Source organism: Apodemus sylvaticus, chromosome 9 (genome assembly GCF_947179515.1).
Source record: "Apodemus sylvaticus chromosome 9, mApoSyl1.1, whole genome shotgun sequence".
NCBI lineage: Eukaryota > Metazoa > Chordata > Mammalia > Rodentia > Muridae > Apodemus > Apodemus sylvaticus.
In genome coordinates this window covers 8140325-8157780 of record NC_067480.1, presented here as the reverse complement: position 1 = coordinate 8157780, position 17456 = coordinate 8140325, and the positions used below count along the sequence as shown (strand labels likewise).

Genomic DNA, 17456 nt, shown 5'->3' with positions numbered 1-17456 from the left:
GCAGCTGAGGCCCACGTTACTGATATTGGAGGTGGTGGCTGCTCTTGAGGTGAGGCCTCATGAGAAGCTGTAGGTCACTACTCACAAGCCTGTGAAGAGAATTACAAAGCTTGGGTCTTTTCATCCCTATCCATAAGGTGGACCTGTTGGTTTGCCGCAAACTCCCACTGTTATGAACCATCTAGGCTCAAAGGAAAGGGGCCAAGCAACCACAGACTGAAATCCCTGAGGTCTGAGTTAAAACGAACCTTTTCTCCCTGTAAACCGAATTACGCCCGGCATTTGCTATAGTAATGCAGAGCTCACCCATAGCTTTCTTCACTCAGCACAATGCCCCTGAAGGCTCATCCAACTGGCGGTCTGTTTGCTTTTGTGACTGAGCAGTGGTCCACACAGTAAGTATATCACAATCTTCTGTGTTTAGCCAGTTGTTCAGTGACATCCGGGCTCATGAGAGTCTGGGGATGCTGCCCAAAGTCCGTGAGTGTTGGGCCTTATTCAGTTAGATACTGAGGCCTAGTGAGGGAGCCTGAGCCTTGTCTCAATTTTAGAGACCTGTCATTCACTTTTGCTTGAGAAAGACTCAGCATGACTTGCTTAAGCCAGCCTTTGCCTACCTACAGCTGATGTAGAATAACTTCATTGGCTCTGTCAGACACCCCACACCCTCTGTTACCCTTCCCCACCCCCATCTCAACTCATCAGAAATCTCCACCCTGTTCCTCAACCCTATATAAACAAAAGACAGATACAATAAAAACCAGTTCCTGCTTTGACAGACTCCTGGTAAGGTTATTCTCCAGACAGCAGGAGATCCAAGCCAACACAGCATGGAGTGTTTGTGGAGACCAGAGAACAACTTTCAAGACCTGGTTCATTCCTTCCAGCTCAGATGTGCATACGCAGTGTTTTTACTCACTGGGTCATCTTGCCAACACCGGGGACTGGCCCTGATCTTCACTTCACCATTTTGCAAGGCCAAAGGTGATGCTGAACATCTCTTCTGTCTTTGTTCTCTGACTCTATGGAGAGTCTGTCCCTTTTCAGTTTGGAGCTCTGTTCTTGAATGTTAAGTTCTGAGAGTTCTTCTCTACAGTCCCTGCACTAATCCTTGTGTGTTTGCTCCAGGATGCGGGGTCTCTTGCCTGAGCAAATAACTTAAGGGGGGGAAGATTCTCCTTAGCCCTTACCTCAGAGATCTTAGGCCACCACAGCAAAGACCAGGCAGCAGAGCAGAGAGGATCACATTGTGGCAGGAAGAAGGGAGGGAGGGAGGAAGGGAAGGAGAGAGGGAAGGAAGGAAAGAGGGAAGGACAGAGGAAGGGAGGAAAGGAGAGAGAAAAGAAGGGAGGGAGGGAGGGAGGACGGGGAGAGTGAAGGAAAGAGAGAGGGAAGGAGGGAAGGAAAGAGGGAGGAAGGGAAAGAAGGAAAGAGGGAGGGAGGGAGAAAGGGAAGGAGAGAGGGAAGGAAGGAAAGAGGGAAGGAGGGAAGAAGGGAGGAAAGGAGAGAGAAAAGAAGGGAGGGAGGGAGGGCAAGAGCAAGAGAGTAATAGAGCAAGAAGGAGGACAAGAGACAGTGTGTGAGAGAGAAACAGTGAGACAAAGAGTGTGTGAGGAAAGATATGAAGACTGTGCCTCCTTTTCCCAGTGTTCCATTGGCGCCCAGCCTGCTGTGGCGCCCGCAAGGGAAATGCCCTCACACACGTGCAGGTGTGGTTTACCAGCTGCCTAGGTGCTCCTCTGTCCACCACGGTTGACAACCAAGATTACCCATCACCCCGCACCACAGTTACAGGAGCCAGTGGACAATCTGAGATTTTTACAGGGGCTGAAGTCTTCATGGTCGCTCAGGAAGCTCTCCTACCCTCGGGCTGCCTCCTGAGCCCAGGAATTGACTTGCTCGTGCTAAGTCTCCGCTAAGACAGTAACAGGAATTTCATTTAAATCTAGAAATCATTTCAGAGCACATGGACCTTTAGCACACTAAGACTCCTGACAGATGAGCAGAGTCATGCGTCCTCATTTGTTCAGGTCTTATCGGATTTTTCACGAGCATTTTGCAATTTTCAATACACAGGTCCTGTACGGAGCTAGTATTTCATTTTTTGGAGCAACTGTAAAAGGTATTGTGGTTTTTTTCATTTCAGTTTCTGCATTCTCTCTATTAATAAACAGAAATGTAATTGAGCTTTCTGTGTCTTGTATCCTACAATGCTGCTGAATCTATTTATTACATGTAAGAACTTTCCAGTATGTCCCTTAAAATTTTTCCCCTGTAGATATCATAAACATAAGCCAGTACTGACATTTTTCTAGAAAGTTTTATATCATTATCATAAATGGAACACCAGTATCAACTAGTCACAAAAGAATGAGATTCAAAATATTAAAAGGAATTTAAAATTTAGTTAAAGCCGTGTTATTTTCAGAAGGCTGGTGCTTTCTGTCTTTCTCTGTTTCTCTGTCATATCTATCTATCTACCTACCTACCTATCTCTTTCTTCAAAAGGAGAAAGAAAATATAAGAATGTGTCTTTAAGCCAGTCCTGGTTAATAATCTCAGCTGCTCAGGAAGTCCAATCACAAGGCCTCGGGCAGTGGTGTCGTACGCCATTGATCCCAGCACTTGGGAGGCAGAGGCAGCGGATTTCTAAGTTCGAGGCCAGCCTGGTCTACAGAGTGAGTTCCAGGACAGCCAGGGCTACACAGAGAAACCCTGTCTCGAAACACACACACACACACACACACACACACACACACACACATGGCCTGCCTTGAGCTGAGTGAGCTGGTTCAAAGCCATCAAGGCCAACTTAGAGAGGCTCACGGTTTGTTCCTCCCTTCAGCGGCACACTCTAAGTCCCATCTCTAGTTCCACTGAGAAAAAAGAAAAAAATTAAAACATGTTAAAAACTCGGTGGGAGGTTTGGTGAGATGGCTCAGTAGAGAAAGCAGTTGCCATGCAAGGGTAAAGAATTAAATCTGGACGACATGGCTGCCCATCTGAAATCCCAGCACTTGAGAGGGGACGCTGCATCCCCAGGACAAACTGGCAGGCCTTGCTGTAATAGATCAGGTCAAAGAAGGCACCTGACACCGACCTCTGACCTCCATCTGCACTCACACATATGTGAGCATGCATATGCAGAGACGTGTACCACAGACATAAGGGAAAAACAAAAAAGCAAAAGCAAGAAGAAAAAATATCAAAACAAAAAACCAGCACCTTACTGGCCTGATCTTCTATGGGATATTCTCTAGGATACAGCACGTGCTAAGCCATAAAGCAAACCTCAAGGAACTCATGCAGAGCGGGCGAGCAGGCTCGGTGAGGAAGGGGGCTTGCTGCCAAGCCTGGGTGACCTGAGTTCAAAGGACACATGTGGTAGAAGGAGGAACCCCCATAAGTTGTCTCTGACAAGTATGCCATGACAGGTACACATAGACAGACAGACTAAAAGACAGACAGACAGGCAGGCAGACAGACAGACAGGCAGGCAGACAGGCAGGCAGACAAACAGGCTGACTGAAAAACAGACAGATAATAGATGATAGATAGATAGATAGATAGATAGATAGATAGATAGATAAATAGATAGATAGATAGACAGACCAACAGACATAGATGATAGATGATTAGATAGGTAATAGATAGATGATTGATAGATAATAGAGATAGATAAACTAACTGATTTATCAATATTTTAAAAAAAAATAAAAAGTCTTTCTCACTGACCTATTCAGAGGTTTGAACAAGAACTACAATAAAAAGTCATTTCCTCTGTTGCATAATCAAGGGCCCTCTCCATTGACTGCACACACAATGAAGTCTGTTTCCCCACGCTCTGAACACCTGTGGGATCCTGAAGTGCTGGATTCAGACCTCACTGAGTCCAAACTAATGAAACAAAAGAAGCTGAACAGAAAGGTTGCCGTGCCACCCAGGAGGGCGGGCTCCGCTGTCACCATAGCCTTTAAGGAGAGCCACCCGCCCATGAGAGGATTTATAGTTGAGTAAGATGGCCACATTGTTTGCCAGTTCATCCTAGCTGGATCTGTACGATGCGGGGCAGACACCAGGATATCTGCAGGGAGCACCAGTGAGTCTACCCCGGGAATGAGAGGCAGCCATCCTGTTTTGTCTGGAGACTGTGCTAATCTGGGGCTGGCCCTCATCAACAGCCCCCACCCTCCCCCAACTTGTACTGGCCACATTTCTTCTGAGGGCCACAAGTTCCTAGTCAGATGTGGAGAACTGAAACAGAGATTCCAGGGCACTGTTTCTCCACAGACCAATAGGGACATACCAAAGACCAGAGCTAAAGGCAGGCATGTTTTTATCATAGGAACAGCAACACCTCATGCCTCTTTCCTAAGATTAATCTCAGTTAGGTTTCCCATTCTTGCAGCAAACAGTCCTATCTCATTCAATTTGAAATCAGTTTGTGCTTAACTTCTAGTCCATCAGACTACACACACACACACACACCACGAGAAAGGGGGTCTTTACTGTCAAAGTTCCCCTTTACCTCCATGAGGTATTAGATGAGCCAGCTTCCTTCAGTGAGGCCAGTTCAGCCCACCCACCACCCAGTGTAGGGTGGCCTTACACTGGCCGGACAGCTGCTTCAGGATTACAATAAAGGAGCATATCTGATCTGAGTCTGGAGAGCTTAAAGACTAGTCCAACCACCGGAAAATAGGCGATTAAGTGGAGTTCACGGAGATTACAAAGTCACCTGATGCGATGTGATATAACGTGTTTGCAAACACAAAGAAACAGAGTAAATTTACCAAACGCCACTTCAGGCCTTTGCCAAGATCCATTTTCAATGCTTATTTAATTTTGGTTTAATCATATTTAGATATCAAAACCCCAGGAGCATGGTGTAGCTCTTTATGAATGAAGTCGAGGAATTCCTAAGAACTCAGAGTCAAGGGAACAGAGTCAAAACAAGTCTGCAACAGGCGCCTCCCACACCAGAGGTTTGCCTTCCCAGGGTTTCAGTGTCCCACAGTCAACTGAATCCAAATCTATCAAATGGAAAATTCCAGAAATAAATAATTCAGTGCATTTTAAACAGCCTCTTACTATATTATACTATTACAATCTATTCTATTTTATTAGTTGGTGTTCTTCATCTTTATTACTTACTATGCCTACTGTATAAAATGAATTTCATCATAGATTTGTATATATCGGAAAAAATCATAACATATGTGGGGTATGAAGTAGTCTATGGTTTCCGATAGCCACTGGAGATTGGAATGGATCCGTCTCGGGAAAGGATGACTAATACATAACTCCTCGAAGTGGCAACCATTGCAAACATGGTGAGTTTAACCGGCCGGATAAGGTCATCCAGCCTCTAATCCACTCTCCACTGGTTAGGTCGTGTGAGTGTGGCCCTCAAAGCTGGTGAGCAAGAAGCATGCTGGGAGAATGGATGGGAGCTAGGTCACGGAGGCCATCACCCTCGGAAGAGATCGGTGTGGTTCTCGTGACAGGCTGCTCAGTCCCCGTGAGAATAGCTCGTTGTAGAAAGAGCGACCTAAGTCACTGACTCTTGTCGGGCCCCTGCCTCACCAATGATCAACTCTGCAGATGCTCCCTCTCTGTTTCTCTCCCATGGTGTACTACGATCCAGTCACCAGCATTCCATTCATGAAGCTCTAGGCAAAGCACAATGAACTTCTTTGCTTTACAAAAACCCAGCTTGGGTATTCTGATCTAACGATAAAAAAAAAAAGAACTGAGACAGCAGGTCAAGAAAGTCCCATAAGCCATTGCCACTTGGGGTGTTAAAATCTATCATATTCAGATATTATGTCAAAATAGTAACATTATTATATAGACTGGACCACATCCTTGAGTTAAAATCTAAGACAAGCAGATGTTGTGAACAGTAACAAGACTTCTCTTGGCTGTTTGTATGTGAAAGTATTATTAAAATTATATTAGTAGTAATGTTAATAAGTCAAATAAGGTGGTAAAACAATCTAGTTCTTCAACATCTAGGGTAATCAATGTGGCTGTGCTATGTATAGGTTGTTCAACTTAATATTCATCCTTGTAGGAACCATAAGGTTTATATCATTCTCCTATAATTCCACTCTGGCAGGATAATATCACGCTGATTGCCACAGTGAGGGGCCATCAGTTAAGTCATTACACAGAGAGCATAGACATAAGCAAAGACATAATTGCATTTAGTCAGAGGCAGCTGGGGGTGGGAGCTGTGACACACACACACACACACACACACACACACAGATTTAAAATGTGTTTTACCTGATATCAGTTGGTCATGTGCACATATCACACACATGCACACACGTATCACAGACACACACATACACACACACACACACTTGAAATTTGCCTTATCTAATTTTGGGTAGGTCATATACACACACATACACACACTTACACATGCACACACACTTGAAATGTGTTTTACCTAACATCAGATAGGTCACACACACATATCTCTCACACTCACATCTCTCACACACACATCTCTCTCTCTCTCTCTCTCTCTCTCTCTCTCTCTCACACACACACACACACACACACACACACATATACACTTGAAATGTGTCTTACCTAATATCAGATAGGTTGTACACACATCACGTACACATACACACATTTGGAATATGTTTTACCTAATATCAGATTGTGTACATATCTGTACGTACATCACACACACATACATACACACACACTTGAAATGTGTCTTACCTAATATCAGATAGGTCACATACACACACATCTCACCCCCCCACACACACACACATATACTTGAAATGTGTCTTACCTAATATCAGAAAGGTTGCACACCACACACATACACACACACATTTGGACTGTGTCTTACCTAATATCAGATAGATTGTGTACATATCACACACACATACACACCTCTCTCCCCCCTCTCTCACACACACACATCACACACACTTGAAATGTGTCTTACCTAATATCAGATAGCATGCACGCACACACATCTCTCTCACACATCACACACACACACACACACCTGAAATGTATCTTATGTAATATCAGATAGGTTGCGTACATATCACACACACACAATGTGTCTTACCTAATATCGGATAGGTCACACTTGTTCCCGGCAATCGCCATCACAATGTTTTCTGGGCCGTGCTCCTTCAGCTCTTTAACCCATTTTTTCAAGGTGTGAAATGAATCCTAATAAAAAACCAAGATGAGTCACTGAGAAGACCTGCCAATACATTTCAAAGAGGTAGAGATATGAACCCCGTGTAGGTCAACGGAAAAATAAAACAACACGTTTGTAGGGGACACTTACTTTACATTAGCCCAGATGTCTCTTTCTAAATTAAAGCTTGAGGGGGTTAAAAATCACATTTGTAACTTTCTTCTGTAATAACTATTGACTAGAAATAACAGCCTCGGCTCTGTGGGAACCAGGATCTCAGGATCAAGCAAATACAGAGGCTTACTTCAGAAGAAATGTTTGTTTAGGTCCTGTTTGCCCTTCACCCTAACCTTCCTCTAGGACAGAGGCCAGGTGGACAGACGTTTGGTGGACGTGGTCAGAACTCATGGACTACACAACGGCAATGAGCCAGCTACCAGTCAGCATTCCAGAGGGACTGGGGCAGGAGGAAGGCCAGCAAACCGAAGCGCGTGCTTGTTAACGAATTTACCTCAGAATCCATTCCAGCCAGTCTCACCTGCAGGAGATACACTCCAGGGCCCTCAGTGGGCACCTGACACTGGCCTAGAACCCAAGCCCAGAGACAACCTGCTCCTGTCCCACGAGTGCCCATGGCACAATTGAAGCAAACATGAGGGCCGAGTGAGATAAAAACAGTAACCAAGTAGTATAATCATAATAATAGAGTACATTGTTTTAAATGTACCACTTGATCTGGAATTTTCCGTTCAATACTTTTGGGTGGTAGTTGACCTTGGATAACAAGGACTACAGAAAGTCACACCACAGATAAATGGGGACACCTGACTACAAGAATATACACAGTTACCTTTATAGGCACAAATGTTGCCTCTGACCTTTGAATGGTGCAACTGAACCACTAACAGAAAATAAGCCATAATGATAAAACACCCAGAACTTAAGACATTCTCAAGGAAAGTGCTCACGGGCATGGCCTGGCCTGGTGAGAGCGCAGTTTTAACAAATGGGTGGAAAGGTGACCCAGCAGCTAAACCACCGGCTGCTCTTTCAGGGGACCAGGTTTGGTTCCCAGCACCTCCATGGTGACTCGTAAGTCTCTGCAAGTCCATATCCAATGCCCTCTTCTCACCTCTGTGGGAACCAGACACGTGTAGTGTCTGATATATATGCAGGTAAACTATTCATACACATAAATAAAAGAAACAGATGTTTCTTTAAAGGGTCATGCTATTGCTTCTGTGATTGAGAAGATGGATTGAAGCGTCTTTGTGAGCGAAACACACTGGCTGCGTAGCTTTTGGTGTCCTTGGCCGCCAGGCCGCCAAGGCTCCTGGGGCACTGGCAAGAATCAGTGTCACCCAGGGGGGCGGCTCAAATTGGAGAGCTTCTTACCTGCTTAGTGATGTCGTAGACTATGACAGCTGCCGCCGACCCTCGGTAGTACATGGGAGCCAGGGAGTGGAACTGCGGAAAGCAGGCAGCAGTCTCAGGCCGCAGTCAACAAACAGGTTTAAGCATCCCTAAGCCACACATTAAAATTTTATGCTGCATCATCCCCGTAGGAGCTCTAAATCCCCCGCCCCCTTGGACTTCTCCGGACTTAAAATTAAATAATAAATTTTGCTCCCCAACTATACATACACTTGTGGTTTATGGACCGTGAAATCTCCTCTGGGCCAAAAGCCAGCTGCAGATTTATTTTCAGTGTTGCCTTCCTCTGAATTTTTCTTTTCTCTACTGGCCTGGGACGGTCTCATTAGAACTACACGGTGGTAAGGAAAAGATAGAGTCCTAGACCTCTGCAGAGCTACAGGGAAGAAGCAAGGACCCAGCTGGGTCCAGTTCCGTCAGGAGCTTTGTTACCCACCAAGGTCAGCTAATGGTGACGCACGGGATGGGCTTCAGCCCCCAAATCAAGAAATGGTGAGATCCAGAATCTCTCATCCTCAAATAAAACGGATAATTATTCTCTGAAATTCTCTGAATGTATACATTATATGCAGATTTGATTATGTATTTTTAATTTGTATTTTGATTTAATTTAATTTAATTTTTTATTTAAGAAGCTGTTGGGATAAACCAGTGTGAAAAAGAGCTCGACAGGGAAACGAAGAAATGATAAGTACTCATTCCAGAGTTACCTGTAAATATTTACACTGATTCAATTAACAAAGGAATGATCTAAGAATGATGAGGTATTTAGTAATTCAATAAACATTAAAAGGCCTTAGATTCAGTTTTGGGGTGGGTCTGGGGAGTGAGACACCCTCAACTACTACAGGGGTATGGTATTTAGTGCTTCCCTGCAAAGCTACTGGAATCGACACAGCAGAAACTGACATGTGCATACCCTTTGACTCAGAAGTCTACTTACAGGAAATATATACTAGCATGGCCACCAGGCCCAGAATGACATTTAAATCCCTATGTTGTAATGGAAGTAAAAAAAAAAAAAAAAAAACCTCAAAGAACATGAAGGTTCATCACGGCACTGTGTAACGTCCTGCACCGGATGTCTGTGTGCTCCTGCACAACTCCAGGGTTGACATCCTTCTCAGTGTGATGGCATTTCTGAGGGATGATCATAAGGGGTCATAGGTCATGGGGTCAGGTGAGGTCATGAAGAGAGTCTCACAATGGGATTAGAGAATTACACAGAGAGGAAGAATGTCCCCTCTACACCCTGTACGTGAGGATACAGGAAGGAGGTAGACTGTGAACCAGGATCAAAACCATGAGAAAGAAATGTCTGTCCTCTAAAACCCTGCTCTGCAGCATTTTGTTCTAGCCGAGGCTGACTAAAACGTACGTAGACAACAGAATGTTCCACAACCCCTGAAATGAAGAGGATTTTTATTTAAGGGGAAACATCTTTTTTGACATACTGTGAAGTGGAAAACTGTCTAAAGGCAGCAGAAATGATAGAATTTCCTGTGGAAAGGGTGGACAGCAATGGTTCTATAAATTCTAGATCATTCCCAAACTGTCAGCAGGAGAAGGCCCAGTAGTTTTCACATTTAAAAGGCTATATCATATAAATTACACAATAATTTTAAGTAAGATGAGTTTAGGTTAAAATGACAATGAGCAGGCCATGGCTCAGCAGGTAAGGGCACTTGCCACCAAGCCTGAAGACCTGAGTTCAATCCCAGGAGCCCGCGTGGCTGAAGGCGGGAACCACATCCTCCAAGTTCTCTGACCTCCATCTGGGCGGAGTAGCAGGGCCACATGTCCCCACCCACACACACACAAAAAAAATGATATATTTCAAAAAATATTTAAAAAATCAGCTATTTCTGTTGGGGCACAAAGGAGGAAGAGGAAATGTGAATCCCGTAGTATTTCTGGCAAACAACAAAACTACCCTCTCTCTCTTTCTCCCACAAGGCACTTCTCGGTGGACTGCTCAGAATACCTCGAAAGAAGTCAGGATGCAGTGATCACAAACAAGTCTCTCTCTGAAGGAAAACCACCCTGGGGTTCAGTGGCTTTTAAGAAATGGGGTGAGGGAGAGTCTGCCACTTTCCTCTGCCCACAAACACCACACCAGGTCTCACAGCACAAGATACCATGCAGGGCTTTCACAGTCAAACATCTCCCTATGTCTGCACTAACTGCCTTGATCTGAGGATTCACCTTCAACCCACCCCTGGCAATACACTCCTCCTGCGTCAAGACCACTCAGGATTTTGGTTCATGGGAGGAAAAAGAAATGTCTGTAAGCACCAGGCTTTGCTAAAGACAGAGGGTGCATACAAGCTGCCTCTCAGCCTATCAGGTGAGCTTCCCCCCCCCCCCCACTTCTTGTTTTCAAAACAGCCTCTGCTAAGTGTGAACACAAACCCACTTCCCAGAACTCAGACATGAGATTTCCCTTTGAGCTCTGCCTCCAAAGCTGCCTCTAGAAGAGCCAAAGGCACGCGGGTCTCATGAATTATTGAAAACCCTCAGCCTGCAATGCATTAGCTTTCTTCCATTCCCCACAAAGGAATCACTCTGAAATAAATCTGTTGGTGAAGCCACTTAAAGGACTTTATTGCTGGAGACGAAAGGGTTTTAATAAATTAAAAGTTAATGTCTCAGTTCCGAAACTCAATAATGCATTGACCAAAGGGTAATATTTGTGAAGGACAAAGAGATGAATCATGTCTAGCTTACAGTATATATCCGTTCGCCTCACACAGCGAGAACAGAAGTGCACACACTTAGCCACGGACTGCTGTGATATAATTTACTTTGAGAGAGGTCAGAGTTAATATCGACAGGAAGATCACAGAAGATTCTTCCAGAATAAAGGTCATACTTGTAGGAGGTTGGTAAAAGCTTTCTTATTAAAATCTTTTTCGAAAGGCTATTTAGAAATCAACACATCAGACGCCAATTCCAAGTCTTCACAGACGACTCAACAAAATATACACTTTAAATTTCAGTGTTCAGATAATGCCCAGGTACCGTTTAGGAGCAGCACAGAAAATTCTGTGCCAATTTGTCTCTTCAAAGAGATAGTAGTTATCTATGTTCTTTGGACATGTGACTAGTTTTGTTTGTTTGGTGGGTTGTTTTATTTAAAGATTTTTTTATTTTATGTATATGAGTACACTGTAGCTGTCTTCAGACTCACCAGAAGAGGGCATCAGATCCCATTATAGACAGTTGTGAGCCGCCATGTAGATGCTGGAAATTGAACTCGGGACCTTTGGAAGAGCAGTCAGTGTGTCAGTGCTCTTAACTGCTGAGCCATCTCTCCAGCCTCTCGTTTTGTTTTTTGGTTTTTTTTTTTTTTTTTTAAGATTTCACTTTGTGTGTGTGTGTATGTGTGTGGTTGTGTGTGTGTATATGGGGGTATGGGGTGTGTGTGTGTGTGTGTGTGTATGTGTGTGGTTGTGTATGTGTGTATGGGGGTATGGGGTGTGTGTGTGTGTGTGTGTGTGGTTGTGTGTGTGTGTATGGGGGTATGGGGTGTGTGTGTGTGTGTGTGTGTGTGTGTGTCCGAATCCCCTTGGATCTGGTCTTACGGAGGCGGTGGTGAGCTGTCCAACACGAGTGCTGGGAACCAAATTCAGGTCCTCTGGAAGAGCAATATCCACGGTTCACTATGGAGTTACCTCCCCAGCCCTGACTACTTGGTTTTTTATAGTTGTCCACACAGTGAGAAAGGAGCGACCTTCAGGTGCTAGCCTTTTCGGCTCTTGTGGATGAATGCTGTAGCAGTCAGCCTCCTAGCACACTAGCAAAGTATCTGAGGTGATCAGCTGAGAGAAAGAGGCTATCTTATCTCAGAGGTTTGGGGTTCTAGTCTACTATCAATTAGTCAGATTCAGCCTGTAGTTAAGACTTTTCATGGCTGGAGCAAGACCTCACTTCACGAGGGATGGATCACAGAACAGAGAGAGAAGTTGCCAGGATTCCACAAACTCCCTTCAAGGGAGTGACCCCAGTGACCCCAAGACAGGTCCCACCCACTGCAGTTCTTCCACCTTCCAATAGCGCCACACTGAGGATGAGACATTTAACACAGGGAACTGGAAAGACAGCTCCTCACTATAGTTCCTTTTCTTTCTTTCTTTTTTTTATATATATATATATTTATTGATTATTTGGGAATGTCATACAAAGCACAACCCCAATCATACTCACTTCCTGTTCCTCCCAGATCCACCCTGTTACATTTGTGCCCTCCTAAATAAACAAATGAAGAAGAAGGAGAAGAAGAGGAAGAGGAAGGAGAGAAAGGAAGAGAGATGGGGGGGCACTGAGTCCTATTTGTGTTGCCTGTATACTCACTGGAGCATGGTCAAAGCCCCTTAAAAACCCGAGTCCTTCCCCTCCCTCCTCAAAGCCATTGACTGTGAGCTGGACTTCAGCATCTTTATCATGGTTTTTAAGGGCTCTCTTCAACGGGCGGTGGTGGCGCACGTCTGTAATCCCAGCACTTGGGGGGCAGAGGCAAGGATCTCTGAGTTCAAGGCCAGCCTGGCCTACAGAGTGAGTTCCAGGACAGCAAGGCCATACAGAGAAACCCTGTCTCGGAAAAAAAAAGTGGAATGGAGGTAAAGATGGTTGTAGAAATGGTGGCTAGAAGTTTTCTGTCTCTGAAACTCACAGTGGATTCTGGGCATCATCTGTGATCCTGTAAAAGGTAGAATTGTTGACTCAAAGAAGATGTGCATTTTTGAGTGTCTATAGACTGTACACTCTACACGTACACGTACACGTACACGTACACACACACACACACACACACTCCCTCTCCTCCCTTCATCCTCCTCCTCTCCACCCCCTGCTTCCTCCCTCCCTCTCTTTTTTCCCTTTCTCAAATACAGTGAAAGTATTATGCCAGGAAATCCTCCAAACAAGATTCTTAACTCGCATGTGATGACTTCATAAATTTCACAGTAGCAGAACTGCAGGTCAGGAATGAGCCGTAGAGGAAAAGACACGAAGTTTCCAAACAAACATGGCTCCAGCTGGGCTCTGCTCCCCAGATGAGAATCAGCCCTGCCAGACATTCTGGCCTCAGGTTCCGGATCTTGCAGGACAGATCCTGCAGAGTGATTTTTTTTTTCAGAGAATGAGCTGTCCCTGGAGAGTCAGAGGCAGCCAGGGACAAAGCCAGTCTGTAGCCAGTTTGCAGATAGGCCTCAGGTGCCAGCTCCCAATTAGAAGCTCCAGCCCTGCCCAGGAATGCAGGGCAGCCACAGTCACAGCCAGGGCGAGTCAAGGGCAAAAGCCAAAAGGCCCCAAGGCCCGGGAGAACTGTAACAAAGGCGGGTGATGGAAGAAAATTCTTGCCATTCCCAGCGTGCTCCACTGGCAGGAGCTGAATGGAAAAAACGGTAATGAAGGATCTCTCTGTCCCAGTTTCACACAGACCTTCTCTCTTCCCTGAAAAGAGAGCCTAGTTAATATGCCTGCCTCAACATCCTGACACCCGACAGAATGGAGGGGTAAACAGAGAGGGCCTGGAGAAAATGGAGGGAGCTATCCACAACGCTTAGTACCAAAGAATGGTGGTGTCATCCTGAGGACTTGTTTTCATTTTTTTGTTTGTTGTTGTTGTTGTTGTTTTTTGAGACAGGGTTTCTCTGTGTAGCCCTGGCTGTCCTGAACTCACTTTGTAGACCAGGCTGGCCTCGAACTCAGAAATCTACCTGCCTCTGCCTCCCAAGTGCTGGGATTACAAGCGTGCGCCACCAAGCCTGGCTCACTTTTTTTTAAAGATGATACATGACTTATGCAATAGCAAGAAACGCCTTTCTTACTTTTTTCCTTTTTAATAAATATGCCATTAAATCCAAAAGTGCTCCTTCATGCGTGGGGGACAGGGGGGGATGTCTTTAATCCCAACATTCAGGAGACAGAGGCAGGCAAATCTCTGAGTGTGAGGCTAGCCTTGCCTACATAGTGGGGTGCAGGATAGCATGGGCTACATACCCTGTCTCAATAACAAAACAAAACAGGAGAGGAGAGGAGAAAGGAGAGAGGAGGGGCTCAGCTTCCTTTGCTAGAACCAATGGGGCTTCCTTTCTGACAGGCTCTGTCTGGCCTGGAACTTTCTCGGTGTCTCTACTTTCTGGAATGAAAGGCATGTACCACCAAGATGTGTGCTCCTGTGGTTAAATTACTTTTTGTCTATGAACATCTTTGCCTGCGTGTATGTGCACCAAGAGTGTGCATGGTGATCAAGGGCCTCAGCTGATGGCGTCGATTCCCAGGAACTGGAGTTACAAACAATTGTGAGTTGCCACAGGGGTGCTGGGGACCAAACTCAGATCCTCCAGAAGAGCACCTAGAGCTCTAATCTGCTGAGCCATCTGTAGTGCCAAGACTAGTGTATTTATAAGACAGTAGAGGTGGTACAGCTCAGTGGTGGAGTGCTTGCTCTTAGCAGCCCCAGGTTCAGTTTTAAGAAATAATAATTAATAATAATAAAGAGGAGGAGGAGGAAGAGAGAGAAGAAAAGGGAGAAGGAGAAGAAGTACAAAAGCCTAGAATCTTCCACGCGCTGGGATATCATACAAATATAAACATTTGCTCTGCTGTAGAGGTGCACACTTCCCAAGGTCATGAGCCTCAATTTAGATTCCTGGGTATTGGCAAGCATAGGAATTTCCTAAAAGTCCAAAATGATACCTCGTGATAATAGCTGCCTCGAACCTGTTTTTGCTAAAAAGGCTGACTCCACACTTGATCCCACAAGGACAGGGTGGCGCCCTGGCACCCTGCCTTTATCTTGTATCTGTCTCCTTCACTTTGGATTAAACTCCTGCTTGACTCAAAAGTGTCGAGAGAAAAAAAAAAAAAAAAAAAAAAACAGGGCTCTCATCTCAAAGGGAATAAGAGTTTCTTCTGTAGCCATTCTGATTGACCCCAGCTTAAGGAACACAGAATTAGGTTACTCCAAATCCCACTTCCTATGTGGAAGCAGTTTTATTTAGTTTTTAATAAGAAACAAAGTCATAAATCAAGACAAGTTTAATATATGTTGGTGGATACATTAGAGAGTCAGGCATGAGATGAGAGAAGATTTTTCTATAGGCCCAAGATAGTCTATGAGCATTGGGGCTGGTGGAAGTCAGAGTCCGCTAAGCAGCTAGGTTCCAAAAGGCGCTTAATGTATTAGTCACAGGGTGTTTGCTCTGACAGACTTGGTCAAGGAATAACTCTTCTAAGGCTTGAACCAGCCCAAAAAAAAAAAAGGCAACTAGTGTCTGGACTTGCTTCATTCCAACCTTCCCACGGAACAGCTGGAGTCCTCACCAACTCGGCATCAGTCTCGGCAGACACAGCTTCTTTTCAGGAGGATTTGTTCACAGGAGACCTCGGGCATCCTCATCACTAAGGATTGTCTTGATGACCTGACCAGTACACTACATCGATCTTCAAGGCTGACAGCACCAAGGCGACCCTGCTCTGACCTTGCAGTAGCCTTGGTTCTGAGAAGAGCCCAGCACAGAAGGCCAGATCAGGCCCAAACAGGACAATTACTCGTGACTGGCTGCAGTGCTCTGTAGCCCAAGTCATCTTGGAGAGACCAGATAGGAGCTCTTCGAAGACGGTGGTAAGGACTCCTGGGCGTCCCACAGAAGTGAAGCTGAGACAAAGACACCTTCCCAACTCCTCAACACACTTGGTACTAGGTGTACCAACCGGAAATCTCACTGCAAAACCAAGTGTGTCCAGCAGAGGCTCCTGGTACACAGAGAAAGAGAGGCCCCTGAAAAGGAGACTGGCACTTGCTGGCTTGGAAGGACGGACTCTCCTCCCAGATCGCACCTTGTTTGTTACTGGGACAGTAGTTTGCTTCCCCATCTTAGCAGTCCTGGAAGAGCATTCTCAGAGAGATGGCCTAAGATGACCCCAAGAGAAAACTCAAAAGAAGTATTCATGGTAGCCCACAGCTATACAAACTAATACAAAACCACAAGAAATGACAACAAAATCAAGGTAAGACAGTGCTTTCAAAGATCCTGAATTCTATACCATATTTTAAAAAAATCATGAAATAGACAAAATGTCAAAGAATTCAAAACTGCTTATAAAACCCACTTCAACAAGGGAACAAAGAGATCAATGGATCAGAAAAGCAATTCAAGATCTGGATAAAAATTCAGGTAGGAAAGTAGGTAACCCAGATGAGAAACTAAACACCAAAAAAATACCTTGAGATCCTAGGAGAAACACACACACACACACACAGAGAGAGAGAGAGAGAAAGAGAGAGAGAGAGAGAGAGAGAGAGAGAGAGAGATTAAAAAACAGAAAAACCCCCAGGCTGGAGAGCTGACTCAGCGGTTAAGAGCACTGACTGCTCTTCTGAAGGTCCTGAGTTCAAATCCCAGCAACCACATGGTGGCTCACAGCCATCTGTAATGAGCTCTGATGCCCTCTTCTGGGGTGTCTGAAGACAGCTACAGTGTACTTACATATAATAAATAAATAAATCTTTCAAAGAAAAAGAAAACCCCTAATCAGTTAGAAATCATGGCGAGTACCCACAGTCCACGGGATCAAACCCAAGAGGGACTAGCAGATGTAGACAAGTTTGAGGGGGCATTTCACGGAGATGTTAGTGGGGGAAGAGGCGAGATCCACAGGCTCTCTTCATCATGTACTACACACCAGTTTTCCCTGACATGTTTCTCTGCCCTCTCTTAATACCCATACATACCCATACTTAAGTCTATAGTAAAAAACTTTCCCTAAATTTGTTTCAAAAACAGAGTGCAGTTAAACAATAGAATATAAAATAAAAGTATAGAAAACT

General features: G+C 44.9%; 1 protein-coding gene across 1 annotated transcript in view; it reads right to left on the bottom strand.

Moving 5' to 3' along the window:
- The window catches only part of Rab31 (RAB31, member RAS oncogene family), a 131255-nt gene that overhangs the window by 40021 nt on the left and 73778 nt on the right, over window positions 1-17456 (bottom strand). Inside the window, exons 4-5 of the mRNA XM_052192419.1 lie at window positions 8582-8653; window positions 7109-7215 (exon numbers count right to left, since the gene is read on the bottom strand). Of these exons, the coding sequence (XP_052048379.1) occupies window positions 7109-7215; window positions 8582-8653 (179 nt within the window). The remainder of the gene's footprint in view (window positions 1-7108; window positions 7216-8581; window positions 8654-17456) is intronic.